The sequence below is a fragment of the Macrobrachium rosenbergii genome, chromosome 22 (genome assembly GCF_040412425.1).
Source record: "Macrobrachium rosenbergii isolate ZJJX-2024 chromosome 22, ASM4041242v1, whole genome shotgun sequence".
Taxonomy (NCBI): domain Eukaryota; kingdom Metazoa; phylum Arthropoda; class Malacostraca; order Decapoda; family Palaemonidae; genus Macrobrachium; species Macrobrachium rosenbergii.
Genome location: NC_089762.1, coordinates 24,996,407 through 25,016,926, shown reverse-complemented (window position 1 = coordinate 25,016,926; position 20,520 = coordinate 24,996,407). Strand labels below are relative to the sequence as shown.

Genomic DNA, 20,520 nt, shown 5'->3' with positions numbered 1-20,520 from the left:
TAGTTCAGTCACCAAAAAACCTCTCTAAAGATGCTTATACCTGAGTATTTAAATAGTTTTATCACAAAAATTGGTAAATAATTTTTTTATCATAATAAATGTATTTAGTCATAAAAATAATGTGAAAATACAGTAATTAGTAATATTTCTTGACAAAAAATTTGCAAATTACCGAATTTTTTGCGTATAATTCGGGGATAAGTTCCACAGAAAAATCTGCGAATAGGTGAAGCCGCGGATCCCGAACTGCAAATAGCTGGGGTCGACTGTAATTCCAGTTTTGGTCTGTTGTAGTAACTACCATCATAACAGTTGTTAAATTAATTTGTATAAGAACTGCATCTTTATGAATAATAGTTAAAACTGTTTTCAAGTATCAGTAAATTTTTTCTTGCATATACTGTAGTTTGTGTTATGGTATTGATGTATTTTTTTGGTATTTTTAGCAACTAATAATTAAAGATCATTATGCTGTTCAGCTTGGTTTTGCTAAAGTAGCTAGGGATAATCTTAGGCTTTTTCATGAGCTTAATTTAAAAGAATTTTTACATCCTTATTGAATTATCTGGAAGTTTTATTTTAAGTGAAATTTTTTGGTTTTTCTGTATTTGTGTTCCTTGCATAGAATGCCCTGTTCTTGCCTTTTGCAGTTAGTTTATTTTAAGCATTCAGTGTAACTCTTTTAGTCTTGATTGTTGCTTTTTGTACTTTTGCTGCATATTTTGTCTGTTTATTCATGTTACGTAGGTATGTCACAGCAAAGGTGTACTACCTCTGCCTCTTAATTTTTCACTGCTTCCAAGTCTGACTTTGAGAAGGACCCATATGAGTTGTGCAGTAGTTGCTAGAACTAGACTATTTGCCCGGTCTTACATGTCCTACCTATGTTGATTGTGTATCCAACCAGAGGGAGAACTATATTGTGGCTGAACCTGTGCATTCTGCTGTGGTGAAGGTACCTTTTTCCTTCAATGAAGGTTTAGCAGCGCTTCCTAGCTGTCTTACAGTTTGTCACAGTGCCACCCTGTCTATCCAGTGTAACTCTAGAGGATGATATTGTAAATGATCTGATTAATGATGTAGCAAGAATTACTCATCATCATCATCTCTCCTGACCTAGGAAAGAGCTGTTTATTTCACACCCAAGTAGAGGTATCCACTGTTGTATGATGGTGTCGTCCCATTGACTGTCCAAATGGAAGTGCATAGGGCAGAACCTCACCAAGAGTGGCCTGCTTTGGGAGAGAGAGTGATGATTTAGCCAATGATGATAGCTTCACGAGTGCCAAGAGCTGTGAGGGCTATATTAGCAAAAAGAATTGTTATAGGATTCCCTTGCTACTAGGAAGGTGACAAGCAAAAGACCTGCTTTTAAGGGTTTAACCTTGACCTGAACTAGATATATCTTGTGTTTAATATGGAGAGGCAGCTGAAACACAGGAAACTTGTTTCATTAATGGAACTCAAGTCTGACCCAGCCAGGTTGAAAGACCCATTTAATGAATGAGCTTCCTTTAATCAAGGCTGTAGCAGACAATATTCCTGACAGTAAGTAATGGATAGTGAGAAATATTTGTGGGATGGGCAGTGGTAAGTCAACAGTGCAACCTATGCTGTTTTAACTACTGTATTCAAAGGTTTTACAAAACAACATGATGCTCCAGCCAAGTGCTGTACCTGCATCCAGGTACTGAAGGACTGACTCAAAAAGTGGCTGCCAGCTCCTTCCCTGTCTTCAGCCAACCAAAGCTTACAGAGATGACAAGTTAAAGAGTGAAATTTTGGTAATTCCTAATTGGCAGGTATGGGCCTTAGTAGCAAGATTCTGCTCTCTTTGTATGAAAGTGTTTGCTCTGGTTCTTAGGATGTTTCCACATTGGCTGGTAAACATCCTTCTCAAGAAGAGGGATGCAGCCTTGGAGGATTTATTTTTTTGGTGTCATCATCAAGTAAAACTAGACCTTTGATTATCCAATTTTGTGGACACCAACTTTCCACAAAAGCAGGTTAAGGAGGTAATGGTGAAACTTACTTCAGCAACAAAGAGCAACTTTTAGGAACCAGAGCACCACAACTACTAGTATATTCCTGTACCAGAAGTCATTAAAGATCAACAGAAGGACATACATTTAACAAGTGCAGTACTTCCTCTTTTTTTTTCCAGCTCAATCCTAAATTGACTCCAGCTAGAATTTTTTCCATAAACCCTGATATGAACACCTGCTGCTAGGAGACAACAGTCACCCTTTCATCTTGAGAACCAACCATACCATCAGCAGAACCCCTGGAAGGGGAAGTAGAAGGTGAAGCTGTTGCCTTTCCCCAGTGAACTCAGTAATTTCTCCAGTGGGGGGTTTGTCCTCAGAGATTTTGGGAGTTGTGGTTACACAGGTTGTCAAGGAATGTTAATCTTTCCTTTATGGACTCAGAACCTCCATTTGCCCCATGGCTAGTTAGTTTCAGATCCTATAGGTCAAAGTGAAAGAGGTAACAAGCATTGGACAACTAGGAGATATCAGTGCTGGAGAAGCATGTGATAAAGGTAGTCTGTGAAAACCCTTCAGTTTTCTCTTTTTATTGTCTTTTTGTAGTCTCCAGGACAATTAAGGGCATGTTAGCATCCCATCATTGACCTCATGTTGCTGAACCAGTATTCCCCATAGTCCCTTCAAGGGTAGAGACTGCAGCTTCAGTTCATTGTTTCATTCAAAAAAGGGACTAATCAGTAACTGTTTACCAGATGCATACATACCACATTCCTGTGTATCTGTCATGTCGGCAAAAAGGCCTTTCAGTTAAGAGTTCTCTATTTTGGGCTAGCAACCATGCCTCCAGTTTTTACAAGAACCCTCACTCCAGCCACAGCATAGCTGGACTGGAATGGGGTAGGACTAACTGGTTCATGATGGCTGTGTAAACTTCTTAAATTTCACTTCATGGCACCACTTTAATTGGTGAAGACAACAAGAAAGTGATAAAATTGGCTGTTGGGTATCCATCGATTGATAATCACATCACATAGTTGCCTTTTAACTACTGTTTTCTTTGAGTGAACTAGATTGTTTTGACCTTTTCACTGACCACAAAATAGGAAATTGTAAGTAATGTTTGTGTAATAATTGTCATTTTAAGCTTCATATATATTTGATGCTATTTGTGGATAAAATATATTGCGTAATATTTGGTTGAATTTAAAATTTTTTCGCTGGGAATAGTACAGTAGTATTGTACACTTGATAAATATATAATTATCCCGTTTTATTGTAAAAAATACATTTTTTTTTGTAGCTAAAGAAGAATTATTTCATTTCAGGAAGTTGTCAGATGGACTGTTTCTGCAAACTTGCAGAGATGTTGCCAAAAACTATCCTGACATCGAGTTCAGTGATATGATAGTTGATAACACTTGTATGCAGCTCGTTTCAAAACCACAGCAGTTTGATGTGGTGGTTATGCCCAACTTATATGGCAATGTTGTTTCAAACATTATATGTGGACTTGTTGGAGGAGCTGGATTGATTTCTGGTAGAAACTATGGTGACCATGTAAGTAATTTAAGAAACTGGTATTAATGTTGAGTGGTTTACTTACTATAAATGCTAAGCCAAATAATTATCAGGTTATAATTGTTAATCTGGTTATTCTATTAAGATGCACAGTGCACTGAATTCATAATTTTTTGGTGAAATTTGTTTGGTTACAAAACCAAATCCATCGATAACTTGTGTTCTGAAACACAGCTTCTGGCACCCAGTCAGCATCTTAAAAAGTAATTGGAAGGAATCTGGATCCCATCTGGTGAAAATTGATGTCTAAAGTAGTGCAGTAGAATTAATAGATTCAACTTAAGTTTATAGCAACCATTTTCTTATTTGACATATTGTGATCTTTCAGGTACCTTGTTGATGCTCGGTCTAGTTATTCAGTGTACTCCTTTTAGTTATTCTGTCAGTCACTCTTTACATTCATATATCCTGTTTTCACCTTCTTCATCTTGTCCCTATTTTTTCTAAGTTTGTATCCATATAACTGTCAGTTCTATTGCCAATTGGAGTTAGAAACTGGCACAAATTTTCCTCGTATAGTGTGAATGTGCCCTTGTAGCTTCATGAGAATTCAAATAAGTGGCATGATGCACTTTTGTGTGCTGATTTTGTTTTTTATATTATTGTTGCTCATTTACGGTTAATTTTGAATGGTAAATGTAGTTCTGTGTTGGCCCTCCCAGTTAATATGCTTTTAGAAAATATCTGTAATTTTATTTGTATGACTATCTTATAGCTGGATTTTTTCTTTAAGTAGGTCTTTCCAAAGGAACATCATTCTTGGTTTTTTTGGGTTAAGCAGAGGATCACATGGTGTATGACTGCCCCTTCTGTCCATTCCCATTTTCCATGCTTTGTTCTGGAGTGGAAATAAAGATATGTAGTTTCACATTGAACACTGTCAAGTCATAGTTGTCCTCTCCTGTCACCACTGCAACTAACAGGCTGGATATCTTCAGCCTGTAGTAGTTGGAACCATGTCTTTTCACTTGGCTGGCTAAGGTGTAGCCACACTATAAAATACTCTTTCATGTTAAGTTTCATTATTCATTGTATATCTGGTTGTCTTTTCTTTCCTTTTGGGTTTCAAAAAAATAGTTTTCTCTTCACCTGTAACAATAATCTGTCTGCTCTGATATTTTCCGTTGGGATACAATAGGAAGTGAGTTGGACTAGTGCAGGGTTGGCAAATTACATTTGTAGCTTTCAGCTTTAAATTTCTTTTTTGTGTCAGATCTATAGCCTTTTCTTCAAATAGGTTCTTTTTACCTAAGAGTATTTTCATAGCAGAACTGTTTACAGCAGTGTGGGCTACCACCTTCCATAATTCCTTTGAGAATTAGTAACCCTCAGATTGCCGGGATTGATAACTATTCCTTTTTCTGTACTGCAAAGCTTTGTGGTTCTTTTCATACATCACCTTTAGTCAGTGGCTGTCATTAGATTTAATCTCATGAGATTCTTTTTTAGTTTTCTTGTAGAGGCATGGATTAGATAACTAAGGGAATTAGTTTGTTTGTTTCTTCTGTATGTATATAGTTAAAAAAGAGATGAGTAGGCTCAATTTGTAAGCTTAAAAAATCATTGTGCAAGAAAAGCTGGCATGTCTCTGTTCACAATTAAATCATTGTAAACAATTATTTAATTGTTTTATTCAGCATGTGGTTGAATTATTTTAACTTTTGAAAGGGACTATCAGGTAAAAGAAAGATGAAAATCCAAAAATGTCTAAATTGTGACATTTTTTCTATTGCTAGTTATGTCATTTGACAATTTAAGTATGAAGTATTACATCAGAGTTTATCAAAATTTTATAGTTGATAGGGATTTGAGATAATGACACCACAAATTTGCTAATGAGATTTTTCTCCATTGATATTAGATGATAACACTAAAACTGAGCTATTCACCTTGAAAACTTAGACCAATTAGCATAGCTGTGCATCAGCCCTTAGTCCAGCTGCTCCAACCTTAGAAGCCTGTGTTTCAGAACATAATTGATGTAACATCAAGGAACTGCTGCTTCATCATTTTAAAAATGAATTCTGTATTTAGAAATTTATATCTTGCAAACCAAGGATTTTTGCTAAGATTTCTTCTAATGTCCTTGATAGCCAAGACAGGTCCTTTTACCCTTAGTTTAGTTCATGTAGAGTAATTGGTATACAAGGAGTGGGCACTTGCCATTTTTTCTACTAAATATGATGAAAAATGGGCTGCAGAATGAGTTTCTTGGGTAGTAATTGATGCATATGTTGTCCTTAAGTTTTGGTATAAATATAACACCAGTGTCCCAGGAATTTGAGATTTTACTTCTCCAAATTGGATGGGCCCCTTAAAAGCATGAGTAAAGCAGAAGTATGGTATTTTGTGTGTGGAACATGAAAATAATTTGAAGTAAATCATGTGCTGTATTTTTCAATTTCAGTTTGCAGTCTTTGAACCAGGTACTAGGAATACGGGAACTGCAATAGCAGGACGAAACATTGCAAACCCAGTGGCTATGTTGGTTGCATCTTGTGACATGTTAGAACATTTAGGTCTCCAGGACCATGCAAATTTGATATTGAATGCAATTTATAAGACATTAAATGTGGATATGATTCACACTCAAGGTTAGTTCTTATATATAGTTTTATAATTACACTTTGACCTTGATATTATAAATTTGCATAAAGGTATATCATATTATTTTTCACTGCGTACCAGTTTGCTTGATAAATAAAACCCAAGGATTTTCAGGAATTTTTCTATATTAAATGTGAAAGGTTTTTGTATGTTTGAAAACTTTTAATGCTCACTGTTAGAACATGATACAATACAGGCAGTCCCCAGTTATGGGGGGGGGTTTCCATTCTGAGGGTGTGATGATAACAGAAAATCGCCGCTAACTGAAAATCGGCGATTTTCGGGTCTTTTTTGGCAAATTTGGTGGCTAAGCGCCGATTTTCATTTATCAGTTCCTCTGTTAGGTATGTTTCGCCGCCAATACCCAATTATCAGTGCCGATAAGCAGAAATTGGCGATTTTCGGTGCCAAAAATTGCTGATTTTCATTGCTAGACAAGCGCCTTAAAACCAGATCGCCATTAACCGAGCCTGGCATTAACCGGGGACTGCCTATACATGATTTTTAATATTTTTATCTGTTCGTGTGTCAGGAGGAAGTTATTAAATCAAAGTGTTTCAACTCCTCCTCTTCCTTGTTTGGAGTATGTTTTCCAGTGTGGTCTTTGGGAACCGAGTCTCATCTCAGACTCTTGGATAGAGTTGTGTCATTAGTCAGGTCTTTTTATTTTTTATTTTTTTGCCAGCTCCTAACATAGACTTGTGGCATTGACATAAAAAGTGAATTCATTTTTTTGTTGTTGGATAAAATGGACTCTAAAAACAAACATCCTCTGCATTCTTCTTTACCTGACCTAGGTGTGTTTGCACAAAAAACTAGGAAGAGTACTGTTGCAGTGTCTTTTTTTAGTATTAATTTTAATACTATTCAGGTACTAGGAGTTTTGTCAAGTTGGTGTGTCCAGGAATGGACTATCGACCATGTTCACGTGAATCTTGGGAAGAGAACGGGATGGCCTATGGCCATACCACGTTGAAGCACCGATTCTCATCCGATCACCACCTAGTTCAGTTCTTTCAGGCGAAGAGCATTGAGAGTTGAACAAATGAGAATGGAAAAAGACTTTTTGTGGACATTCTCTTGGAAAAGAGTTACATAGTTGGTAATATATGGTTTTCAGAGTGGATATTCATCTAAGTGTATATACTTAGGAATGAGAAAATTATGAGGAAGAGTATACAGTACATTATTGGGGATGAATCTTACCTACTGTTAAAGCTAGCTTATATCTCCACGCTGATAAGTGAGTCGGCATTCAAAGAAAATATCAAATGGCTGCCCTGGTGACTGTCTAGTTCACTTGTTCTCCACCAGTGTGTTTCGAATGTGTTTGCTTTTGTCAGAATTCTCATTACCGCCTTTGTGTATAGGCAGTTGTCGGTATTTTCCATGGCTGTTTCCTGCTATCACAGTACTGTACATTTATATTTCCTAGGATGCATTCACTGGAATCAAGGCTAAGAATGTCAGGTTCTGTAGGGAAGATTACTGTGTTACCAGGATGTTGATTAATTAGGAGATACACACTGTTTATGCCAGTTGCAATGGTCAAAGTGTAATCTTGAGAATAGATGTGAGGAAGTAGGGTTTTTTGGAGGACTTTATGCTTAAGTTCATTAGTATAGGAAGAGAAGGGAAGCAGATAGATTGCGAAAGCAGTTAGTTGGGTCAGGTTCTCAACCTTTCATTTCTCCCCCTTCTCCAGGTCCTTCGTTGGTAGTTATCCATACTCAGTCTAGGCTTTTCCTTTGCTAATGATTTAGTTAGTACTGAGCCTTCCTCTTTAGCTCCACCTTCCGCTCCCCTTTCAGTTCAGGAAAAAAATATTAGAGAATTTAGAACAGGATGTGAACCTTATTTTGGTCAGTACAAGGTTTGTCTGAATTGGTTAGGGAACCGGTCTGGGTCCCCCCATAATGTGCGATCGTTTTCTTGTTCTCTCATAAGAGATAAGGTGTCGGTGCCCTGGCTCATGTGTAGCCCAAGCCTAGACCTGCCCTGCAACAGTTGGATTCTGAGGAAGAAGTCCACTGCCAGGGAACTGTGTTGGTTCTCAGTGCGATGTGGTTCTGTGCCCTCTGTCACTTGCCTCTCCATTTTTCAAGCTCATTGTCTCGTATAATGCGTTAGCTGAAAGATTGTTTTGGTAAACATTAATCATTGATACGTATGTGACTTCTGCCGTCTTCGGCACCTAGTATGAGGCTGTTAGTACCTATAGGACTAATTATATAGGTACTGTATAGACAGTTTTATTAAAAATGTCTGTAGCGAGTTTTACTCATTCTGATATGTCGACTCAGTCGATTGTTTAACCAATCTCTCATCTTTTGCTCATTCTAAATCCCTGTCTGATAGCCCATTCCCCTTTCTCCGTCAAAATGCACTTGTTCGTTCTTTGCATGCTTTTTGTTTGGCTATCAGCAACTCTCTTACTGCTGCCTCGATTAATGTTTCTCTTTCCAAATCTACCATGGTTACAGTATCTTGTGTTGTTTCCAAGCTAGATATTATTCTGGCTACATAGCTTTCAAAGGATGTGTGATATGGGAATGCTCTCAAGTATGTTGACTTGCTTTCGGACAAGGCGGGAGAGTCGTTGCAACTCCTCTTCCCCCCGCCTCCCAACATTTCCAATTTTCTTTTGTGGCCTTGTTTTCTTTCACTTAGCTGACTTGTGTGGACTCATCTGAGTTGCTTCAGACTGTCTCTCTTTCATCGAGTCATGGATGCAATGCCACTACTCGGCTGCTGTTGCCTCCTGTCGCCAGCTGTCTCTTCCTGTCACCCTCTGGCGGAAGAATTTGAATTGGAGGGTCTTCTTCAGTTCGATCAGCGTTTGCTGGAGTGTTGCGTTTCACTATGATATCGTCTCCCGGTATTCATCGGGGATTTTTATTTATTTATTTATAAATGATTTCTTTAACCAGACCTCTGAGTCCTTTTAGGGTTCTTCTCATGGGGGATGCTTACCACTATTCCCCATGAATAGCTGAAATCTGTGAATACTTGAAACCCCTCTAAAAACTCTTATAACTGCCTATTATGATAGTTCAAAACACCAAAAAGCCCTCTAAAGATGCTTATACCTAAATATATTAATAGTTTTATCACAAAAATTGCGTTTAGTCACAAAAATATGAAAATACAGTAATTTGTGAATATTTCCCTATGAAAGATACTGCGAATAGGCAAATTTTCCATGAATAATGTGTATGCTGTATATGTTCCACAGAGAAATCTGCAAATCCAGAACCGCAAAGAGGCAGGGGTCCACTGTATACTCATTTAGTTGAGGAAAGAGGCCACATAAGAGAATAGGTCTCGCTTCTCTTCAAGTATTTCGGTGCCCTTTAAGTATTTGGAAAAGAGAACCCAAACTTTTTCTTTCAATTAGAGCACGATTTGTAACTTTTCTCGTACTCGGGCACACAAAGCTCCCTTTAGGTCTGCCAGGGCTTGTCTTCTGATTTTTTATGAAGTCACATAGTCCGCTTCTTGGGATACAGCCGCTTAAACCGTCTTCGGCAGAAGGTTGGGTTTCTTTTCTCTTTCCTGTGAAGAGACGAACTTGAGACTGACAAGTGCTTTGGACATGCTGAATGGAGTCTCAGTTTAGATTGTTGAAGTTTTTATCTTTTATTGAACTGTTGCTCAGTATATTGCCTCTTCTCTGCAATAGCTTAGAGAGGTTGAGGCACCAGCTTAATGTGTTTTTGGCACCAGCCTAGGGAGTTTGTGAAGCCAGCTTTAAGGGTTTTTGGTGCCAGTAACTTCTCGCTGCTGGGAAGAAAGGGCGTTGGGTCGGGTATGATACATGAAACATACGTACTGGGGTCTAAGCGATGTCAGGCAGGGCAGCCGATCGAGACCACAGGTCTACCCCAAAGCCAAATCAAAAAGTCCTTCAAAAGAAGGCATCGTGCTTACCCCATACAAAAATGGGAATAAAAGCACGTTAAAAGAAGAAGAGGAGGAGGTGCCAGTAGGAGTTTAACAAGGAAGAGTGTTAGTTTTTAATGCGTTTCTGATGCCGTGGGCTAATGTTCTCATGCTTATACCAACTCGGTTTGTAAGAAGTGAGAACACTTATGCTTCTGTATGCTTATGCTGCACAGGTTAAGGCAATAATGGAGGATATATTGGTACAAGTCTTGTTTTATACCTTTTGGAGATAAGTACAGCACTCAGGTTCTGGTAGATGGCGAGTTGCAAGCCTCCTGGCATGCTTAGAGAGACTTAGGAGCAGAACCTTACATGATGGAGGCAGTGAAGGAGAGTTAAGATTCCTTTTTCTGGTTACCCTCCACTGGTTTAATCTCCTATTGCTGTTCCTTTGTCTTCTTCAGCAGAAGTCTCATTCTTTAACAGGAGGTTGTAATAGAGAGAATAGCAACTGGAGATTGGCGATCATTGTTAGACACATTGAGACTGAATAATTTAAAATGTCAGTCCCCATACTTTTTGGTTTTTCCGGCATGGTTTTAGTGACCTTCAAAAAGAATGATTAGAAGTTTTGGTGGACATGCAGAAAACATTTTTCTCATACTAGTGCATCCTCAATCCTTCGAGGTGTATTTACAGAGGAAGTATTGCTGTTCAAGGCGCTTTGAGTTCATGTACAGAGCCTCTTTAAGTATTCACAGGGAATTTGTTGCCCATAGGTGGATGGTGTCGATTTTTAGGAGCAAGAAATCTTTTCTACTGAATGACTGATTCAAGTTGGCCAACTCTGTCAACAGTATTCCAAAGGCCAAGGACCTGTTGCTTCACCTGGTTCAGTCCTTGTGCATTATGATTTTCACTTGACTTCCCTAAATCCTCCTCATTTTTATGTAGTGATGTGGGGATGGTACTCGAAATTTGCAGGCTTTTCTGTCAGAAGACGAATAGGCACTTGCTTCTTGAAGAATTTTAGCCCTGAAAGAAGCTTCCTAATTGGGAAGGGCTTCTTTGTTAGGAAACATGGCCTCACTGGGGATTTTATCAGAATAATCAGGCTCAATTACAGTCTCAGCATAAGAGATTATGACTTACAGCTAATGTTCATTAAATTTGTAAGTAATCCAGGACCATTATTGTTGCCAGGTAGTGTAGGAGGGACACTGCAACCAAGAGTTGACCATTTTATTCTTAAACCTACGTCCAGGTTTTGTTATTTCCCCGGTGTTGTGCAACACGAAACAAAGAATGTTAATTAGTGTTGTTACACTTCCATACAACATAGAATGGTCAACACTACACCTGGTAAAATTTACTAGATGTTGGAGTAGTGGGAAGACCATCGAAGATGCCTAACAGGTTTATACCTGGTCAGAAACAAAGTCATCATTAAAGGTAGTGTATCTTGCACACCACATAATACAGTACTTAAGACAAATAAGTTTGATTAGAAGGAATTTAGATGAGCATACAATGTAAAGAGAAAGTGGGTGAAAAATATGTTGTGGTTAAAAAAGATGGTTGGGAGGAGTGTATGAGGAGAATGTAAAATTTGAGGAAGTGGTTATAGGGTCAGTAGGGATTGTTTGTGGAACCACAAGAGGCAGAGTTGGAGAGATAATTTTGATAGGTCATGGGGCCATTTATGAGCACAGTGGCATCAGGGAAGCAACCAGAGCAGCTCCCTGATGCTCAGTGCCCTCCATTGAGTTCACCTTAGATTTTGCCGTATAGGCCAGATAATCGTTTTGGTTGCCCCAGTCTTTGCATGCCCTGGGTGCCCGGGGCCTTCTTTTCCTGTTGCAGCAGCTTGGGAGTTGCCTGTCACACCATTAGTCAGTGGGGTAGAGACAAAGGACAAATCCCTGGATGGTGTTTATCCTTCAGGGTGGCTGCAGGCTGCCATTTAAGGACCAGTGCCCTACCATTTCCCTTGAATTGATCCCATTTGTAGCCTATTTATCAGGATTGTCCAAGTCGCTTGCCTTTCTTATTGAAGGAAGCTTGCACCGCGCAAGGACACCACGCTTACTGGATCCGACCATAACTGTGTGGTAGTGTGGATGTTGTGTTGTTGTCTAAGGGCTGCCAAGTTAGGGCAATCTACTAAGAGATGTGTAATTGTGTGGGGACTAACTTGGCAGAGTGGACATATGTCTGTTTGGGTGTTGTCTATCACGGTGTTTGTAGGTGTTTAGTGATTGGTGATGACCACAGCGAAGTCGAGTCAGGTGTACTCTCTCCAATCTTGAGAGCTGTGTTTCTGTGCTGCTTATGTTGGGGGGGGGGTGCCAGTATTTTGTTGTTGGGAAGGTTATTAAGTGCTTGTCTGGTGAGGTGAGTATGGATGTGCTTTTTGTTTTTGTGATGTTTGTGGGTGGTGGTATAGAATTCAAGATATTTGTATACTGTCTGTGTGGTGTATTCGCTATTTGCCTGTGTGTTGGAGGTGTGTCGTGAAGGTAATAGCATGGGCTGTTTGTGTTGTTTATGACCGATGCCAAGAATTGTGTGCCTCTCATGTCTAAGTGTTGCCTGATGGTGAGAATCTTGGTTCGGCGTGTAAGTGTTCTATTGGTGTGGATTGTGTACTACCAAGGATGATTCTAAGAGCTGTGTTTTGTATTATTTGTAGTTTGTTTAGTTGTGTGTTGGATATGGCAGGATGCCAGGCTGGGCTGGCGTAGTTTATTATGGAGCGGATGTATTGTTTGTATACTGTGATGAGCATTTCTTTTGTTGTCCAAATGTTGTGCCTGTTAGTGATCTTAGTGCATTTAGTCTAGGTCTGCATTTCTTGATGATTTTACTGACATGTGGAGCAAATGACATTGAAGTGTTGTATGTGACTCCTAGGATTTTTGTTTCGTGTGTGTGTGGAATTGTAGTGTTGTTCAGCGTTGCTGTGGGTCTGTACTGATGTTCTTTGTTGTGACTTGTGAGTAGTGTACTTGTGGATTTTGTTGGTGCTACCTGTAATCTGTTTTGTGTGAGCCAGTTTTCAAGTTGTGTTATGTAAGTCTGTACTTGTGTGGAGCATACGTTTTTGTCTGCATGTATTGATATGATTGTTAGATCGTCTGCATATGAGGAGATGTATATGTTAGGTGGTGTTGGTATGTCATGCATGAATAGGTTAAAAAGTGTTGGACTTAGGACGGAGCCTTGTGGGACGCCGTTCGGGAAGTTTCTGATTTTGGATGACTCGCCATTGTAGTGTACAAATGCTTGTCTGTCTGTTAAGTAATTTGCGAGCCAGCGTTTGGTGTTGTTGTGTAGTGTGGTGTTGTTAACTTTGTTGATGAGAAGTGGTCTAGAGATGGCGTCAAAGGCTTTACTTATGTCTATTGTGATTAGCAGTGTTCTTTGTGGTGGGCGTCTGGAGTTAATGCCATCTTGTATTTTTGTGTAAGGTTGGTGAGTAGTGTTGTTGTGGAGTGGTGTGGTCTGTATCCATGTTGAGTGGGTGACAGTGGTATGTCTGGTGTGGTTTTTGCGTAAAGATGAGGCGTTCTACTACTTTTGATGGTGTGCAGAATAAAGTTATAGGTCTGTATGAAGCTGCTTGTGTAGGTGTTTTGTTTGGTTTTAGAAGTGCTATTATTTTCCCCAGTTTCCAAATGTGTGGTATAATGCAGTGTGCATATGAATAATTGGCTATGTTTGTCAGTGTTTGTGTGCCATGGGGACCTAGATGTTTTAAATGAATGTTTGAAATGTTATCGATGCCCATGGCTGCCGAGTTTTTAAGTTGTTTAATGATTCTAGCAGTGTCTTCTGTTGTGGCTAGTATTACTGTGTAATCTAATGAGAACTGTTGTTTGCGTCTGTAGATGTGTCTGTCTTCTTTGTATTTGCGTAGGTGGCTGATTTTTGCGTAGTGGTTTATTAAGATGTTGGCTTGTTTGCATGAAGGGATCTTGTCAGATGTGGTGATTGAGGCGTGACTTTGAGTGTTCCCACTTTTTGAATTGATGAGACTGTTGATAGTTTTGTGTAGTTTGGATGGGTTGGTTCTGTAGTCTAGTGTACCTTGAAAAGTTTGCCAGTTCTCTGTCAGTTTTTGAGTTAATTTGGTGTTTATTTCTGTGTTTAAATCATGTATGCGATTTGTTGTGATTTGTGTGTGTGGGGTTGTTGTATTTCTTAAATTGTTTCGTTCTGTTATGAGTCTGTTTATGTCAGGCTTGAAGTTTGGATTGTAGGGTTTTCTGTTGCCTTTAGGAACGTTTCGTTTGTCTGCATTGTTTATTATGTCGTTGAATTGTATTGTTGTATTGTTTAGTGTCTGTGATGATGTTATGTGTGTGTGGTTTAACTCCCGGAAATGAGCCTCAGTGGTTTCCAAGTACTCATCCCAGGCAGCGCTTGTAGTTAGGGATGGTGTGTCTTGTATGTGAGAAAGTGTCATGTGTGGTTGGAGTGTTATTAAAATAGGAAGGTGGTCTGATGATAGGTCTGTTTGTGTTTTCCATGTGATTGATGGTGCTATGTTGGGTGAGCAAAATGTTATGTCTGGGAAGTGAGACTAAAGTTGGCTTGGTGTGTGTGTGTGTGTGCATATCTGTGTTGTTTAGTATGTATAGCTGGTCTAATTGTGTTGAGATGTCTGTGCCTCTTTGTGTGATGTCTTGGTGGGCGTACCAGTCTGTGTGTTTGGCATTGAAATCTCCTCCCAGAAGTATATCTGGGAGGGTATTCAACGCCTGCAGTCTAATTGTGAAGTTTGCTGGTAAACCCGGTGAATATTCTGGAGGGATGTATGTGTTGATGATTGTGATTTGTTTATTGTGCCCTATTTTGATATTAAATGCTTGTAGTTCTGTATGTCTGTCTACTTGTGTTAGTGTTCTGATGTGCTGCGTTTTTTCAATGTAGGATATGTTATGGTGTATGTATGTGATGAGGCCTCCTCCATCACCATGTTGTCTGTCTTGTCTGATGGCTGTATAATTTGGTATGTTGGGTGTTTTATGTGTGTGTTTCAGTTTTGTTTCTTGAATGATGGCTATGTGGATCTTTTGTTTGTGCATGAAATGTTTTAGTTCAATGTGTTTGTTGTGAATGCCGTCAATGTTTAATTGTAAGATGTTTATGTTGGCGATTATGTCTAAGTGTGTGAGTGCGTGTATTTAGTGGTGCATTTCTGTGGGCGTTAGGTGAGTGTGTGCTATGGGGTGTTGGGGTTTGTGGGGATGTTTGATTTGTAGGAATGGGTGATGGTGTTCTGGGATTGGAGGAAAGTGTGGTAGATGGGAGATGGTGATGTGTGGTGTTGGTTGGTTGGTGTTTTGTTGAATAGGAAGTGCTTGTTGTGTATTGTTATTGTTTGTTTGTGTGTGTGTGTTACGGCATATGATGCACTTCCAATGTACATTGTAGTCTTTTAGTGTTCTCAGTGTGGTGCACCAAAGGTGTACCCACTCACCACACAAGTTGCAGTGGACTGATCCATCCCCGGCGCGAGAAGCTGTGACTCGTGTGCTACAGATGGAACATGTGTAGGGGCCTGGGTTTAATTCTATGTCACCGGCTAGGATTAATTGTAGGGATATAGTAGCCGGGTTACCATATCCCTTCAGAGAAAAACTGGAGATCCAGTTGCGCGGCGCCACCCCAGGCGCGGTACCCTGCGGAGCATTGGGGAGCCACTCCTCCTCTTCTCCCCTCCCTTGTCTTCGCAGTGGGGTAGTATTGTGGACGTTTGATCCAGGCGGCCGTCGTTCCTCCGCCGTCTGGAGAGGTCCCACGACGATGACGCGTCCACTCCGGAACCAGGTGTCCAGGTGAGTGTTCGCTATAGCAGTGAGTTGGACCTGTTCGCTCAAGATATAACTGCTATGGTACCTTGATTGACTAATCATGGTGTCCTTCAAGGTGCAGTTTCTCTAAGGATCTGAACCAACTGCTTTCACTTTGTCACCATCTGGGACTAGTGATAAACAGGAAAAAGTTGTGACCCTCAGCACAAGCATAAAACATAGTCCTTGCCCATAATGATTGACATGGTAGTAGTAAGAGTTTTCTGCACTTTTGGATTAGGAAGTTCAGGTAGGTGTCAGCTTAATTCTTATTAGTCTTCATGGGAGTAACCCAATTTTTTTGGGCAGATCATTGTTAGCCACATGTTGTCCCTGGAGAAGCTTGCTTTCAGAGGGGATTCTACCTGAGGCCACTTAATGGATTCCGAGGCAGCACTAGGCACCTGCTCCAGATCCTCTTTAGTTCATGAATACAAAGCAGGCAACCCATTCAGGAGTGTTCTCCACTGCTCCTTTGATGTGGGAAGTTCAACTAAACTTCCACGAGGTTTCTGTAGTGCATCCGCCATGCAAGATCATCCTTTAACTCTTGGCTGAGAGGCACAAGATATACTGCCTCTCGGCCAGGAGGTGAAAGATAATCTTGCAAGATGGTTGCACAACAGAAACTGTGGGAGTTTCATTGAACTCCCCATCTCAGGAGATGCTTCTTTTCTTGAACTCATCAGTAGGGCAGTGGAGTATACTCCTGAATGGATTGTCTGCTTTGGGTGCATGGACAAAAGATGGGTCTCACTTACACATCAGTATTCTCAAATTGGATGTGGTGCTTTTGGCCTATCAAATGTGTCAGGAACAGTTGATGGGCCACTCAGTAGTGCCAATAAGCAACAACATAACTGAGGTATTTTTCATCAAGCAAGGAGGAATAGTCTCTTCCTTTGTCCATTTGCAAGGCAGTTACATGAGTGGGCAGTTTGCCACACTATCTGGCTGTTAGCCAGGTACATCTTTGGCTATTAGAATTTAGAGGCAGACCAGCTTAGTCATCATAAGCAGGTTGTAGGGTTGGAGCAATTCCTATATCTGCATGTTGCAGAAAGGCTCTTGGGGAACACCAGTGATCTACCTGTTTGCCGGGCATCTAAACAGGAAACTTCCAACATTCTGCTTTCTGATCCAATACCTATGGACTGCCGTGAAGGAATCCTTTCAGTGCCCTTGGGATGACCTCAATATATACACCTTTCCCCCACCCTTCAGCTTAATTTGTCAAGTGGTCACCCATGTCTTAGTCATGTCTGAGTATAGAATGACCCTCGTGGCTCCTCACTGGCCACAAGCTGCCAAGTGGTATCCCAATCTGTAGATCTTTTCACGGCACCACACTGCTTTGGCAGCCCCATTTGTTAAGGTACTGCCAGTCCAAGGAATTGCTTGCACTTCATGACAGAAGACTATCCAACAGGTACCATCTGCAAGTAAACAGCAGATTTGTATTAAGTGAAGTGGGCTTTTTCCTCTCATTGGCCTGTTATCTGTCGCAGCGAAGACAGGTCTTCTGTTTCAACAATAAAGGGTTATTCCTGAACCCTTTTCAAGGTGTTTCTGATGAAGGTTGTGGCCTATTTTTTTTGGCCTCAGTTGGCATCTCCATGCACTTGATGAGCCTCAAGTAGTCTTGCCTGCTTTTGTTCCATAGTTTCACCCACAGACCATATAGGTCCTTGAGGGAGGCTTTGGACAGGGATGTTAGCTCTCTTGGTGAAGAGAGAAGAGTTTTGTCACCTTCCTTACATGATACGGCATATAGAGTTGAAGATCTCTTGTGTTCTTTCACCCGAGTTCATGGTAAAGCTTAGAACTGTTGGTCCTTGACGAGATTCAAGAACTTTCCAATCCCTTCCTCCACAGCATTGTAGCGGAGGGTTAAGACAAGATGCTGTCTCTAGTAAGATTTTGCGCTGCTACCTGTGCATGCTTCTCCTCATTATCTTGGTCCCAAGTGACTTTTTCATTAAGATTAGCAAGCACAAGAGGTAGGTATCCAAGAAAATTTGGCTTTTTGTGACATCTTGAGGCCTATTAAGTGGTTTTACAAGTTGGGTATGGGAAATGGCTCCATATCCCAGGCAGCGGCCTAGGAAGTTAATGGCATTGCCACATCCTTGGCATTCTAGAAGAACTTTTAAGTAGGAAAGCTACTGAGACCAGGTGTCCAGTGCCTCCAGACCACCTTTACCCCTCTCCGTTTCTAGTACAATTCCAATAAATCCTTAGATACCTTGTAACACCAGTGGGATCTAGGTGGTAGAGTGTTATCATTATTTGGTTTGATTGTGATGATATTGCTACCCCATGAGCTGACCATCCCTTCACAAACAGAAAAACCTTTGCTGCGCATAATTTTGCTAGAACAGTTTACTAGAAAGCCAAATGAAGCTGGAGGGCATGGGTAAATAATGCCTTAGCTGGAGATTTTCAGATTATAAAATGTCAAGTAAGGCTTCAGGTCACTGTTATTGTCATAGAGAAGATCAGAAGTCTCTTGATTTCTCAAAAAATAAGGAACTCACAACTTCCCAATTAATGAAAGATTTTTGCAACCTTGATAACCTGGAGTGATTGCTCCAAGAAATATAAAGTTATTTATATTAAGCATAAAATTTTTCATGAACACGGCTATGCAAAAGTATGTGAACTAGCCATTATTTTAACCTATATGCTAGGCAAACATATGCTTTTAGCTACCAGGTTTTACTACATGGCATTAACATGTTTGTGTAAGATAATGAAATGATGGTCAGTGCATGAAATGTATAGTTCCTCAAGAAGAAAGGTCTGTTGACATTGACATAGAGTGGCTATTGTCAATGCACTTGCTTGTTGATGTTCTAATTCACCTTGAAACCTCTGTCTGTAAAGCATTTGTATCCAAACAGCTTCATGTGACTGTTTTTTCTCTCTTGAAAAGGCATATGACAGTAATTGGAGGCACAGAATCCTAAAACAATCCATGGTTCAGGTTTAAGTAGCAGGTTGCCATTATGCATCCAGGCATTTTTAGATTAAGTTTGAACTCCACAAATATATATATATATATATATATATATATATATATATATATATATATATATATATATATATATATATATCTATATATATATATATATATATATATATATATATATATATATATATATATATATATATATATGTATATATATATGTATATATATATATATATATGTATATATATATGTATATATATATATATATATATATATATATATATATATATATATATATATATATATATGTATATATATATGTATATATATATGTATATATATATATATATATATATATATATATATATATATATATATATATATATATATATATATATATATATATATATATATATATATATATATATATATATATATATATATATATATATATATATAATGTTGAATCCCTGCCAAAGCAGTCCATATGATGAGCAAATGTAAACATCCATATTAGTGATTGTACTGTATAAGATATATAAAATCAATCATTGTAAATAAATAACAAAATATATGAAATGAGGAACCTATACATAATAAATTGAAACAGATAAAACCCTATGTAGGAAAATGGAGTTCATCATATCAGAGAGAGAGACACACACACACAAGTAATAATGACATGACTTCAAATAGGCCATTATCATTGGACACATGGACACTTAATGAACAGTCCACATGGGCCTCCTCCCAAATGCTCAGAGTGCAGAGTGATGATAATGGTTAAATATGTATTGTTTGAATGTCCCAAATATAACCATCAGTGATTATCAACTTTTGGAATTAAATTGATAAGGGAAATTTTGTCAACCTTGTACATTTTCAGTCATTCTAGTTTTAACATTCATGAAGAACTGTAATTTAATTGATAAAATATAAAGATAAGTAAATAATAAAAATACAGAAGCCCATAGGGCGTTTAACCCGAAAGCTGGGCAAATATATATTAAACACACCCCCAGACTGGGCAAACTTTAGGTTGGGCAATTTAAGAAAAAAAAAAAACATCGGTGAAAAGAGGAAGATATGTAAATGCACATTGTGTAAGAAAATAATTCTAAAAATTTTTCCATACCTTTCACAGGAAGTTTAAAGTGACCACAAACCTGTGTGGGGCCTCTTTTACAAGACACTCATAAAAATATGCTAATTTTACCAAGTTAACATATTTTTTTTCAATAATTTATTTTATTTTGTAAAATTATAATTACAGCTCATGCAGTATCTTAACACATAAGAACTAAAATCAGCAACAGATTCTGAGTATATTTGTTGTAAAATACCTATGAGATTTACTGAGATGGGGAGATGCAGTAACTTTTTGTGAGCCATGTATGTTTTTTTCTAATATTTCTGTGCAGTTTTCTTTGCAAAATTACAATTATAGCTGACATACTATCATAAAAGATAAGAACTAAAACCAATAGCAATCCCTGGATATGTTTATGAGCAAATAAATAAGGCATCTTGGAGCTGAAGAGAGGCAGTACATTCCCCTCTGAAATCTTGAGACATACTGATTGATGTCTCTCCAGTGCTTAACCATTATAGTTGCCATAAGTCTTTGTGGAC

The 20,520-nt window shown here is 38.9% G+C and overlaps 1 protein-coding gene across 2 annotated transcripts in view; it reads left to right on the top strand.

Annotated features, from left to right (window-relative positions):
• Positions 1 to 20,520, top strand: part of Idh3g (Isocitrate dehydrogenase (NAD(+)) 3 non-catalytic subunit gamma) — a 77,011-nt gene that overhangs the window by 22,965 nt on the left and 33,526 nt on the right. For both annotated transcript variants that reach the window (XM_067124450.1, XM_067124451.1), the window contains exons 7-8: positions 3,314 to 3,545; positions 5,974 to 6,160. In XM_067124450.1, coding sequence (XP_066980551.1) covers positions 3,314 to 3,545; positions 5,974 to 6,160 — 419 coding nt within the window. The remainder of the gene's footprint in view (positions 1 to 3,313; positions 3,546 to 5,973; positions 6,161 to 20,520) is intronic.